The sequence below is a fragment of the Pseudocercospora fijiensis genome (genome assembly GCF_000340215.1).
Source record: "Pseudocercospora fijiensis CIRAD86 unplaced genomic scaffold MYCFIscaffold_4, whole genome shotgun sequence".
Classification (NCBI taxonomy): domain Eukaryota; kingdom Fungi; phylum Ascomycota; class Dothideomycetes; order Mycosphaerellales; family Mycosphaerellaceae; genus Pseudocercospora; species Pseudocercospora fijiensis.
In genome coordinates this window covers 4,422,132-4,435,883 of record NW_006921535.1, presented here as the reverse complement: position 1 = coordinate 4,435,883, position 13,752 = coordinate 4,422,132, and the positions used below count along the sequence as shown (strand labels likewise).

The 13,752-nt window shown below is 47.3% G+C and overlaps 2 protein-coding genes across 2 annotated transcripts; both read left to right on the top strand.

Annotated features, from left to right (window-relative positions):
• Positions 1 to 4,201: 4,201 nt before the first annotated feature.
• Positions 4,202 to 8,423, top strand: MYCFIDRAFT_94518 (uncharacterized protein; the record flags this gene model as incomplete). Its single annotated transcript, XM_007928509.1, has 4 exons — positions 4,202 to 5,364; positions 6,175 to 6,518; positions 6,762 to 8,297; positions 8,353 to 8,423. Coding segments are annotated over 4 exons (3,114 nt in total), but the record flags the coding sequence as incomplete, so codon positions are not given.
• Positions 8,424 to 8,805: 382 nt separating this feature from the next.
• MYCFIDRAFT_154091 (uncharacterized protein) lies at positions 8,806 to 10,188 on the top strand. The gene has a single exon (XM_007928508.1). It carries the CDS (start codon positions 8,859 to 8,861, stop codon positions 10,167 to 10,169), a length of 1,311 nt encoding a protein of 436 aa, XP_007926699.1. The 5' UTR covers positions 8,806 to 8,858; the 3' UTR covers positions 10,170 to 10,188.
• Positions 10,189 to 13,752: the final 3,564 nt, after the last annotated feature.

Here is a 13,752-nt window from a genome sequence, read left to right as displayed (position 1 = left end):
GTTATAGTAAAGACGTCTTCGAAGTCTTTAAACTCTTCTAGTAAGGAGGAACCCTTAGCGATATCGCGGAGCTAGCGAACGCTAATCGTATATACGTATAAAGCGTTACGTATATCCTTCTAGAATTCCTATAGTTTCCGTATACGTATCGTACGCGCTACGGCTTCGTTCCTATAGGTCTAAGTATCCGTCGAGCTATCGATAATTACCTTTTAATCGCGCCTCTAAGGCCTACTAAGAATAATATTAGGGAGGGGTATCTTAAAGGTATAGAACACTCTAGTAGTAATACGTTCTTAGCCTATAGAGTCGGCGATCCGTAAGCGTAAATAATACGCTCTATAGTAGTATCCTCGGTCGCTCTAAAAACTATCGGTACTAGGTAGTATAGTATTAACGATCCGCTAAGGCTAGTATCGTAGAACGAATTCTTAAGATACTATATTAATATTAGTAGTATTATCTAATAAGTATTCGATAGCTACTTCCTCTTCTTACGTAATAATTGCTCCGCGTACGCGTCCCGCGGATACTACTACTACTAAGCTACTTTATTAGGATTCCGTACCTATTCCTAGCTCTTAGGAAGTACCTTATCTTTTCCCTTAGCCTTCGAGTCGTTCTTCTTTTCTTTAGCGTTAGCGGCTACCTTACGTACCGTAGGGTTATCGTCTTTCTAGAGATAGCGGTTCGGGTACGCGTTCTTATAATAGCCTTTCTAGTAATAGCTATAATATTCGACCTTACTAATATTATACCTACCTTGCGAGTTATCGCCCTTCGTATACTTTCCGCCTACTCTACGGTCGCGATTAGACTACTATTTATAGGCCTAACTATTAGATCGGCGCTTCTTGCCTTTACTACCTCTAGTTTTAGTATAGTTACAATCCTTGCGTTTGCTAGACAGCTTATTAGGGGTCTCGATATACGTTACAAGCTCTACGAGTTCGTAACGCGTCGTTAGTACTATATAGTATTTAATAATCGCGCTACGAATCGCTAGCTAGAGTTTAACGAGAAGATAGTAGATCCTATACTCCTCGCTATAGTCGCTAAGTTAATCTTCGAGTACTACGAGTTTAAGGGCAAAGCTTTAGACTAACTATCCCTTACGCTAACGGGCCGCCTTATACTCGAGGGTTACGTCTAGTATACGGTTTATAGGGTCCCCGACGTAGTCCCGATAGAAGGTTTTAAAGTCCTAGTAGGTATAATTCTATAGGTCCTTAAGGCTGTTTTTATTATACTATCGCTCCTACGTATCGCCTACGAGGTATATAATACTATAAAGTACCTTGCTCTCGTCTATATAATAGGTAGCTCTAGATAGTATAAAGATAATAGAAAGTTCTTAAAGGAATCGCCTCGACTCCTTAATTTTATCGCCTTTAAAGGGCTTAGGCTCCTTTAGGCGAGGCTTAATAGCCGTAAGACTAGCGACTACGTAGCTTATACTAGGTATAGTAGCTACGCTTAGCGTACTTCTAGAAAGAGGTAGTCGATACGAAACAGATTTAGCTCTCTAAGATTTAGGCCTCTAAATCGACTCGTTAGCTAATTCTTCCTTATTTTCGTTATCGTCGTCGCCTAGAGATAGAGTTATCGTAGGACTCTCGCTAGTAGTACCGCTACTCGGAGCTAGCGTATCGCCGGCGTCCCTAAGAGTACGAAAACGCGCGTTCTCTCGCTTAGCTTCTTAAGCCTATACTTCTAGCCTAAGTACTTCTTACTCGGCTAGAAACTGTTCGAGCTATAGGCGGGTCGCTTCTCGGCGCGCCTAATATTCGGCCTCGTATTATTATATCGCTGCGTCGTTTTCTAATACTACCGGCGCTCCTAGTATATTATTTTACGTAGTTTCTGCGCCCGGCGCATTCGGGTCGCTTACGTTTATCTTTCGGGGTTCTATAGGCCGCTACGAAGAGTAGACAGTTTAGAACTATAAGAAAATAGATATATAGCAACGTATAGAATACTCTCTACTAATCGCCGTAGTAGAAAGTAGAACTAAACTATATCTTTCTAAGAATAGAGTAGAGCGTTTACTATTAACTAGGCTACGTACGGATAGTATATCTACTATACCGGCTACCGAGTATATCTATACGAGCGACCGAGCTTCCCCGCGTATATACTAAGTAGGCTTTACGCTAGCGGGATAGCACTGTAGTATACGTAATAATATTATATAATTGTTATATAGGCTTACTAAGGCAGGATAGAAGACTTTACTTGCTTAGGTTCTTATAGTCTCGCTATAAGCGTTTTAGATAAGATTCGCGATAGGCGTTCTAGATAAGTCTTGCTATAAGTATTTAGGTAAGATACGCTATAAGCGTCTTAAATAGGACTCGCTATAGGCGTTTCGGATAGGACTCGCTATAAACGTTCTAAATAAGATTTACTATAGGCGTTCTAAATAGTACTCGCTATTAGCGTATTAGATTAGAATTACTATAAGCGTTCTAGATAAGACTTATTATAGGCGTTTCGGATAAGACTCGCTATAGACGTTCCGGATAAGTCTCGTTATAGGCCTTTTAGACAAGACTCGCTATAGGCGTTCCGGATAAGTCTCGCTATAAGCGTTCCGGATAAGTCTTACTATAAGCGTTCTAGGTAAGATTTACTATAGGCGTCTTAGATAGGACTCGCTATAAGCGTTTCGGATAGGACTTATTATAAGCGTTTTAGGTAGGTCTCGCTATAAGCGTTCTAGATAAGAATACTACTACTTATAAAACTTAAAAGTACTATAAACATTCTAGATTAGAATTAGTATAGGCTAGCTATAGTAAGTATAGTAATAACTTAATAGTAGTTATGCTAATTAGAAGTGTTATATATATTCTAAATTAGAGTTACTATATATATATCGGATTAGTAAGCGTTTTATATATAGTAATAACTTAATAGTAGCTATAGTAATTAGAAGTATTATATATATTCTAAATTAGAATTACTATATATATATCGGATTAGTAAGCGTTTTATATATAACTATACTATATATAGCTATTACTATAGTACGGCGACTATTCTAAAGAATAGGTAAAGGGCGATAGCGGGCGAAGGCTTAATAGGCTTCGAAGGCTAGGGCTCGCGCGTTCTAGACGGCGGGAGCGACCGCGAATTTTAAAGTTCCTTACGTAAGCTATACGTCCGCCCGATCGGGCGAGTCCTACGACTTTTTTTCGATATTTTCCCTTATATTAGATTAGTAGTAAAGTAGATAAAAATAAGAACGAGAATCCGACTTTTAGCCTCTATACTAACCCTAGCGCGTAAAACATAGTTATTCGCCGGTAATATTAGATACAATAGTATAAGCCTAGTAAATACAAAAATAATACTATATATACGTAAATTCTAGTATATAATATATAAATACTATAGATAATATAGCTAGATATAGCGGATAACTAGCCGGTAGGATAGATTATCTTCGTAATATATCGTACCTAGTATAGACCCGCGCTAGTCCTGTAGTTGACTAATCTGTGTCTTGTGTATGTTCATATCGTAAGCACCGTGCTTGTGGGCCCGGAAGTTAAATGCACTGTGAGTCTACATTACCATTGTTCGGCCGATGGGGAGATGGCCTCGCAGCTGCACCTGCACCTGCCTGCACCTGCGCCTGGCCCGACCTGACCTGACCTGTCCTGTCTTATCCTGCCCCGTCCAATTCTGCTCTCCTGCCCTCTGCTGCGCAAGCTTCATATTCTCCCTCTAGTGTTTCAGGTGTGCTTGCTGGGATCGCGGGTGACGTGGAAACATGAGGCCGCGAGTCGCGACAGCAGAGACAAGTGCACCGGCAGCGAAGCACAGAAGTGGCACTCGCGCAGCTCAGGCATTCCAAGGTCTGACGGGGATTGGTGCATGAAGCCTGAGACGCTGCAGTGAGCAGTGACACGCGAGCGATTGGGCGCGGGCCGGCAGGCACGACCGACACAGGACGCAGGACAGTTGTGGCTGCAGCTGCAGCCGGCGCATCGGCGAACTACACGCGGGATTCTGGAGATCGACGTTGACTCGGTGCTGGCCGCCGTCCCGTTCCCTCGTAATAATGGCCGAAGAAGAAGGCAAGAAGTCCAAGGCCTCGAGTTTCCTGAAGAAGAGCAAGTGGGGCAAGGTGCTGAAGGAGCGGAGTCCTAATGGCGGCGGCGACGGCTACGGCTACGGCGACGACTCGAGCGCGGCTGCGGCTGGTCGCCAGCAAGGTGCTTTTAAGCTGAACGACGATGTCGTCGACTTCCTCAAACCGAGCACGGAGAAGAGCAAGCCCAAGATAGACATTGCCATCGCGAAGCGCTGGCCAGATGCCCATGAGGTGCGGCGAGCAGGCGAGGGTAGCCCTCTGCCGCACGGAGCCGCATTCACCAAGCCCAGGCGGCGGAAGGGACTGACAGTGAGCTTCGTGAAGACGGTTCCGGAGATCATTGGGGAGGGTGGTGATGAGGCGCAGGACCCTCCGAGGGAGATCAGCAGGATGAAGGCAGCAGTGTCGAGATCTGTGTCGGACAGGATGCCTGGCGCCATTGGCGACTGGCCTCGCTCTCCTCCGCTGGCAGAAACCCAGCGTAGACTCCCACCGCCTGCTCAGCGGGATGACTTTGTGCCTCAGCCAATTCGCAGGACGCACACATCGGGCAACGAATTCTCGCCTGCCATCCAGCGCAAGATGCCTTCACCGCCGAGCGACGACCACGACCCGTATAAGCCCAGTTTAGGACGTGTTTCTACTGGCTTCGACCATCTCGACGTGTCTAAATCAACACAGCTGGATACACCCGTAACGCCTCAAGACAGATCAGATGAGATCATGACTGGTGCGCAGCAGCGACAACCGGATCTTCATCCGCCGAGACAGCGACCAGCACAGATCGATACGCATTTGGAAAATTACAAACCTCAGCAAGGATCTGCGACAGCGGCTGGCAGTCTCAGTGGCGTCAAAGACTATTCACAGCCCTCTCCGACTTCTGCAACTCGATCGCCTGTGGCTGAGAAGCGACGACAGATGAGCACAAGCGAAGGCATGGTATTACGACGGGCGAGCATGATGATTGCGGAAGACGATGATTCCGAGGCGTCGGATGAGCAGCCAACATCGTCAACATCGCAAGCACCGAGACTGGCTCCACAACCGTCCAACATATCCTCAATAAGTACTTCGGTACCAGAAGTATTCTCTCCTCCAGATTCCAGTCTGTCTCCCGAAACAGCAGCCACGCCCGATGCACCCAATCCTTTCGCGGACCCAAAGCATATGAAGCGCCACTCACGGGAAGTCTCGCCTGGTGAATCGCGAAGGCCCAATGATCCGGCACAATCTCTCAGACAACAGAGACCTACACGCGAGTACAGCCGATCGCCAGGAGCACCGCCGCGGACAGAGCCTAGAATGGTGCCTCAGATGGACCTACCGCAGGGTCAAGGGCATCAGAGAGTAGCGTCGAAAGACGAGGACTACATGCGAGCAATTCAGGCGCCTGCTGGGAAAAGTTTGGTTCCATCAAGACCAGCGCCTCGACCGTCGTCACAAGATTTCGGCTTTCAAACAGAGAATTTGCGTGATGCCTCGCGATCTCCTCAGCCTCGAGATCGTTATCTAAATCCTGCTCCTGCTGCGCCAGATAAGGCACAATTTTTCACCAAGTCGAATGGCTCGTCGTCCAGCATTAACAGTCACCAACAACGTTCTCCACACTCACGTTCTACATCAAGAGAAGACACTTCGCCAGACTTCCGCCAACAGCCAGGCCAAAGCTACCAGTATCCATTATCGCCGCGCTACCAAGGAGGCCAGATGAGCGCTGGTTCGCAGGATAGGAGTCCGCGATCGTCATTACTTGGACCTGGAAGGGCGTCAGGATCCGCGCCATCGCCAGCACCTTCTACAAACTCTAGAGCAAGACCAGAGGACTATTTTGCAACGCCTTCAGCTCCTCACGGGCAACTGATTCGTTCCCCGATGGCAACTTTGAGACAAGAAGAGTCTGCGCGGCCAGGATCGGCAGGTTCAAATCACTCACGCCCGAGATCTTCCTATTCGCTTCAGCTGGCGTCCGAGAGTAATCCTGCTGCAGATGCTGCGTTCGCAGACTTTGCGGCTCGCGTGGAGCATATGAAAGGCGTCTTTAAGCTGACTGCAGAGAAGGAGCTTCCTAGTGATCGTTGCGCCCCTACCATGTGGCTACGAGCCGGCTTATGGTGGTACCTCGTGGGCAAGTCGGGTCTTGAGTCATTGCTGCAACAGCAACGCAATTCCAGTGACCGTCGAGAGCTTCTGACCCAGGCTCATGTGGATCTCGCAAAAGCATGGTGGATCTTGACAGATCCGCTCGAATCCTATGAATCTCATGATGGCAGTCCGCTTAGTGCAAGTTCAGGAGAATCTACAGATGCTCGCATGATGGTGGGTGGTGTTTCGGCGCTAAAAGCGCACCTCAGAACACTAGCACTCTCAATGAGCAAAAATCGCATCTTACCACCTGAGCAGTCACTGATTCAAGGTCAGAACACAAGAATCTGGATCGACTACCCACGCTTCACTTCGGACGCCATTGCAGTGCTTGGAGGTAACGCCAGCAAATCAGTATTGCTACAAGATTCGAAGCAGGTCCCTGATCCATATGATATGCTGCCTCTCGGGGATGGCCGAGATTACTTTTGCTATGGCCGATTTCCGGTCGATGTCTTTCTCAACACAGAAGACTCTGAGACTGATCGCGTTGTGCTGCCATGCATGCTCACAGTCATGCGCGGACGTCAAGACTTTCCAACTAGCATCTCGATTGCAAGCCAGAGCGAGTTAGTCAATGTCCGCATCCTAGCCAGGCAAGGAGAACGTAGAAATTTGACATGGTCTGATGTAACTTGGAAAGCGAGCGCATTTGGCATGTTGATACACCTGCCACGAAACTTTGACTTGAGTGTGAGAATGCAGGAGCGGGATTTCAGGGCGGTGTGGAATCTGTCTGAATATGCGCGTAAGGTGGAGAAATGCTTGCGGCCAGAAGAAGGCGAGGTCACGATTCACGAGGCACGTCTCGCTGAGCTTCAGTACGCTGATTCTTCAAATCCTAACGCATTTGCGCCTGAAAAGGTCAGAGGCTGCACGGCGCGGGTCTTCGAACGCCAAATCCAGCACGTCGATGGCAGTGGAATTCATAAGGTGCATCGAGGCTACCGGCTTTTACTAGTCACAGACCCTGGGCACAAAACGCTGAGTGCTGTCAGCCATGAGGTCGGCACGCGCACTCCATTCTATTTTGAATACCTCACCGATCCTACAGCGCAGGGCACCACGGCCATGGTGATAAGAATTCGAGAAGAAAAGAGGCAATGCCGTGCATTGCTCGTCTTTCCTGACGCAGAGACGAGACAAGCGCTCTACGAAGTTCTGACCGGCTTGAGTGTTGGCCCTGACGAAACAATTGTGGGCCGAATGAGTCTCACCAGTCTCAGGATTGAGCCTGCATCTCAAACCGCAGGATTCTCGCAATCAGCACATACCGCCTTGCAACAACTTCAATGGCAGAAGCTGGGGGTGACAAACAGCCGATTAGAAGATCCAAACAGTCGGATAGCATCGACTGTCCAGTCTGATAAGCTCAGAATTGTCGCCAGACATTCTCTGGGCTGCATTACTGATCGCCTAAATCTTGGCAAAGGCGAACTTCTCTTGCGCGTGCCTACGTCAGAATCCGCCAGCGTACAGATTCTTCGGGAGCCGCAGCAAGACATGACGATGTCAATTGACACCAGGAATTCGCCACAGCACGTATCTGATGGAGTAGGCCAACTCTTACATGCCGTGATGCAGCAGCCCACCATCCGCACATTCACATTCGCAAGTCGAGAAGACCTGCATACCTTTCAAACGGCCATTACAGGGTATACAGTGCGCTACGATGGACTTGCGAGTAGCTTTGGCATTTCTCGAAGACGCATGGTCGTGCCAATCTACAAGAAGCTGGAAGCGTCCAATGTCCGGTTGCAGATTGTCTACAAAGAGTCGGTCGTCCAACTGCTGGCCTTCATGGAGGAGTTCAATTACGCAGATGCCATGTGTTTCCAGATCAAGTCTACAGATGTGTTCGAGCAGAGCAAAGGAGACAGCAAGGGCAAGAAATGGTCAGTCAAAATGGTCGATGCCAAATTCTCCCTACCGCCTAGAGAAAAGGATGACTCCGAAGAGATCCGACTGAAACAACGATATGTCAACTTGGAAGGCCTTGACTATGCCGAGGAGCATGATGATATAACCATTGGCTTCGACAGTGAACAAGGTGAGTGAGATGTGTGCCACCTTTGCTGATGATTGGTATGCTGATACCATGACAGACCGCGACAGGTTCGCACAAGCTCTACCGGCTGCCACAAGTGTGCACAGGGGCATCACCTTGAAACGACGAACATAGATCACACATGGCCATGCTCGAAGCAAGGTCACATCACTCGATACTGCAGCGTAGGACAGCAGCCGAGACAAGCGTGCTTCTACACTTGGCGGCGAGTTGTTTCTTTGCTGTTCATCAACCGTCGGTGTGCAAATCATTACAGCTTTAGCTGGAACTTGAAGCACCATGCAAACGTGCAAGACACGAACGATGAACGAAGCCCCTGCTCTAACGGATTCAATATCCGGGATTGCTCCGGATATACCAGCCCTTCCAGGAAGGTGGGTAGCAATCTCAACCGGGGTGGGGTCCATGGCATCAACGTGCTAGGGCGTGTCGCAAAAGCTACAACAGCTTCGATTTTGTAGAACCTTCACATCAAAATACCCATTGTCAATCCTCACAGCCAGCGAATTTCCTTTCTGACTCTTCCACTGCCTGCCGTCCAGCATGACAAGCAATGGCGACAGAAGAGGCAATCCCAACACGAGCAACCTTGCCATTCCAAAGCCTGTCGATCAGGACTCATCGCCATACCTCAAACATCTGTCTCTAGCAACTCTAGCCATACACGCTGATGATCAGATCAATCAAAATGTCGACGTCGCACCACCGCTCCACGTCTCCACCACATTCCGTTATCCATCCGACCCCGAGAAACTCATCCGCGAACGCGACATCGACTTCACATCGCTATGCCCACCCGGCGGGCCCATGAAGGGCGATGCACACATCTATTCTCGCCTGACAGCTCCGAACACTTCCCGTCTCGAAGTGATGTTGACGAGCATCCTCGGTGGCCCCGCGCTGACCTACAGTTCTGGGTTGAGCGCATTTCATGCTCTTCTAACATATGTAAACCCGAAAGTTGTGGCAATTGGAGAAGGATATCACGGTTGTCATGGCGTGCTCAGCATATTCAAGAAGCTGACGGGCTGCAAGGTGGTGGATCTCTTTGACGAAACGAGCTGGGATGAGGCTGGCTTGGGCAAAGGCGATGTGGTACATATGGAGACGCCTGTGAATCCTACTGGCGAAGCATACAATGTCGAGGTTTTTGCTGAAAAGGCACATCAGAGGGGAGCAGTGCTGACGATTGACGCTACATTTGCTCCACCGCCGCTTCTCGACCCGTTCAAGTGGGGAGCAGACTTCATTATGCACTCGGGCACCAAGTATATCGGCGGGCACTCGGATATGCTCTGCGGAGTGATTGCTGTCAGGGCAGGGAGAGAGAAAGATTATTGGGGCATGTTTCACGAAAGAGTTTTCCTCGGCTCGGTGATGGGAAGCATGGAAGGCTGGCTCGGTGTCAGGTCTTTGCGCACGTTTGAGCTCAGGGTCAAGAGGCAGTCAGAGAACGCAGAGGCATTGGTCAAGTTCATAGACGATGCTGTACAGCATCGAGGCGACGACGAGAGCAAGGTTGTCCAGAAATTTGTAACGAAGATTATGCATGCGAGTCTACAGAAAGAAGACATGGGATGGTTGGAAAAGCAGATGCCGAATGGATATGGGCCTGTGTTCAGTATTTGGACCAGGACAGAGCTGGCGGCGAAGAGGCTGCCGAGCAAGCTGAAGCTCTTCCATCATGCTACGAGTCTTGGCGGAGCGGAGAGCTTGATTGAATGGAGGAGCATGAGCGACGGCGGCGTTGAGGGGACTTTGCTGCGAGTGAGTGTTGGTGTTGAAAATGTGGAGGACCTCAAAGCAGATCTTGTGCAAGGCTTCAAGGCTTTGGCTGCAGAAGGCCATGCTTAAAGGAGTAGCTACCTCTCCCTCTCTCCATCTCTCCCTCTCTTCCTCTCCCGTGGTGCTGGCGGCGGCGGCGGCAGCGGCGGTGGTGCTAGGGTGCATGCCATAACGTGGTCGCGCTTGCTTGCGCGCATGAAAGTTTAGCCAAGCTTTCCTGACGCAGATCGGAGCGTGCTCTTGCCCTTCCCTTCGCCTGGCACTTATACCGAGCCCCAGCTGCCCGCCCGAGCCCCAGCAATACAGTGGATTATAGAATCCGCTGTTCCTAACAAAATCGCGTATAGAAGCGATAATCTAATCCCCGCAACCATCTCCGACCGGGCAACTATACTGCCGCTAGCTATAAAGCTAAAGATTGTTAGCAAATTAGTAGTATAGCAAAATTCAAGGTGTTGTTAGTTACTATCTACTTAGATCTAAGCGGGTTACGACCTACGGCCTTATAACTACGTAATGCTATATATGCTAGCTTATACTAATCCCTCTGTTACTAACTAGCCTGCTGCTATATATAATACTACTACTAAGTAAACTAATAGTGCTATTGCTATAGTACCTAGTAGTAAAGTGGCCGTCCTATTAGCTATATAAGCGGCCATTATTGTTGTTGCTAGTACTAGTAGTATTACTAAGCAGCCTATCGTTGTTGCTGTTCTAATAACGCCGCCTACTATTGCTAATTGCGCTATTCTTTACGCGCTCGAAGCTTATTCAATTCTTGCCGTAGAAGGTCTATCTCGGAGGGAGGTTAAGGAGGTTATAGTTTAACCGGAAGTGCTTCTTAACGTAGATTATAGCACTCGAAGCCTTAAGGGTAGCAGGCAGGTCTATATAGACGGTTAGCCTTCTAGTAAGGGTACTACTGCGTACGGTACTAGCTCTTTATATACTTGTAGTGCTTAGCAACCCTCGTACGAAGCTAAGTAAGTAAGACTCTAGGTTCTAATATAAAGTCCGTAGTCCTTACTATCGCTATCTTCTGCTTCTTAGCAACTACAGTCTTATTTAGATCGTCTAATTCTCGAGCCGTTACTATACGCTTTATCGAGTATAGTATCGCTCCGCCGGTTATAGGTTTACGGTTGCTATATACTATTGTAGGCTCTCGTAAACGTACGAGCTTCGAGAAGTCGATAAACTAGTAAGCGTAGAAGTAAGAAGGCAATAGCACCGTACGGCTTCTACCTATCTCGAGAAGGCGTATAATCTCGTACTTATAAGGATAGCTATACGTCTTAGTAAGATAGTCGTTGCAGGTATATTAAACGCAGCTATACGAGAAGCCTAAATGCTTAATCTCGTTGCTATTATCGTTAGTCGTAGTCCTAAGAAGGGCTATAGTACGTATATAGAGCTACTACACTTCGAAAAGACAATAGTCGCTTATAACGCGAGAGACACTTGCCTAAAATGGCCTAACGATTGCCTTATTATAGCGCTTTAGGTTCTCGGCAAGTGCGTAGCGACGGCGGTCGTAACCCTTATTCTACTACTTAATTAGTACCTCGAAGAGCGTAAAGATATCGTAGCGACTGCTATAGTTAAGCTAGAGTTTAATACGTCTATAGTAGGACTCGACTCGAGAGGTTGTCTTATAGCTAAAGTGTAGTACTTCGTTAGTCTAGCAGTCGACTATTCGTTACTTATAGCGCTACCAATTCTTATAGAGATAGGCCTTAAATATAGGATAGACGTTGTCCAATTTAATAACGTTATTATTAAACTCGGCCTCGGTTTAACTATAAATAGTATAGACAAACAGCTTTATAAACTAGTTAGTTAAAGGGCTATTAGTCTAGCCGCTATTGTCGTCGTCCTTAACCTATCTAAATTCGCCGCGTTCTTTACGTACTCGAGCGAGTATGTCTTGCTATAGATGCTAGTTACAAACGATATTCTTAGAACTAGGAAATATCTCTTAACAAGCTAGCATTAAAGCCTCTTTACGGTTAGTACCGATAACAATTAGTATAGCGCAACTAGCGGCTTTAAAGGCTTGTTTAATAGATATAAGAAGTTATATAAAATCGGCCTTATTAGGCTTCGGACGGATAAGGCCGACACCGAGCTTAATCGTATCGTTTAACAGTCTAGTAGCGACTATATCTAACAACTCGAGGTTGTATAGGTTAGTCGAATACGTAGTATCTAGAATAAGCGTATATAGTGTCCGCTTAAAGGCCTTAATTAAGACTAGATAAAGAGCTACTATAGATTTAATAGCGCTATTAGGTCTAGTTTGAATATCCTTATAGATATCGTATTCTTCGAGCAATTTAACTATCCGCTCGGCCTAATTAGCTTCTCGTCGTACGTTAAGGTTTCGAAGCTAAGAGATATTATATAGGTCTTATAGTTTAATAATAATACTACGGCCTCGGAAATAGGCTATTATCTTAGAGGTTAGCATTCGTACGGACTAAAGCCGTTCTAATTGCTCGAGGAAGTTAGCCGTTCTTAAGCGGCTTCTATAGATAGTAAGGCTAACAACGTCGTTAGGTCTATAATTATAGTAATAGTAAGCTTCTTTACTCGAATAGCGGATAGTCTAGCTACTAGAAGGGTTAGAAGGGTCGATAGCAACGGCGTAGAAGTAGAACTAACACCCTATCTTCTTAGTTATTGTCTTCCTTCGAGTCGTATTCTACGTCCTTTTATTAGGCTAACTAAAGCACCTATAGATATAGAGATAGCGATATTTAATACCTTTACTATTCTTCCGCGGCTTCTACTCCTTAAACTCGTACCCCTTTACCTTTCTAAACTCTTCCTATATATACTTCTTAAGCGCTATATACGATATAAAGTCGACTTCGCGAGGCATTAGCCTATAGGGGAGCGCTTTCTTCGAGAATAGGTGCTTCTACGGCCTTAGAGAGACTAATCGATATTTAGGTAGAGACATACGCTCGCGCGGCAGCGATAGTAAGCGCGAGCGGCCTCGAATACGTATCTCCGAGACAAATTAAACCTCTTCCTACGACTCGATAACTACCGCCGAGAGCGCGCCTTTAACCTCTATTTCTACCTCTTCCTACGACTCGATAACTACCGCCGAGAGCGCGCCTTCTACCTCTATTTCTACCTCTTCCTACGACTTAATAACTACCGCCGAAGGCGCGCCTTCTACCTCTATTTCTACCTCTTCCTACGACTTAATAACTACTGTCGCTAAAGGCGCGCCTTCTACCGCCGCTACCGCCGCCTCGTTACTACTACCGCCGGCGATAATATTATCGAGAAACTCGTCGTACGATGGAGATTTAGCTATTTTCGATAGATACTAGTAATCTACTATAAAAGGGGGAAGAAATGCGAATTTTAGGTCTATAGTAGAATTCGAGGCGCGACTTCCTAGGTAACGCGCTCCGCGCCTATTAACAATACCAACCAAGAATAGATATAATATATAATAGGTGGAAACAGCACGTAATCTCATTCAGCGCGATTCTATATTAGTATATCCACTGGGGCTCGGGCGGGCAGCTGGGGCTCGGTATAAGTGCCAGGTTCCCTTCGCACCGCACCTTCCCTCTTTCTTCCTTCGCGGCCACAATCGGCAATCAGCAGTGCCATAAAGGCCCCGAGC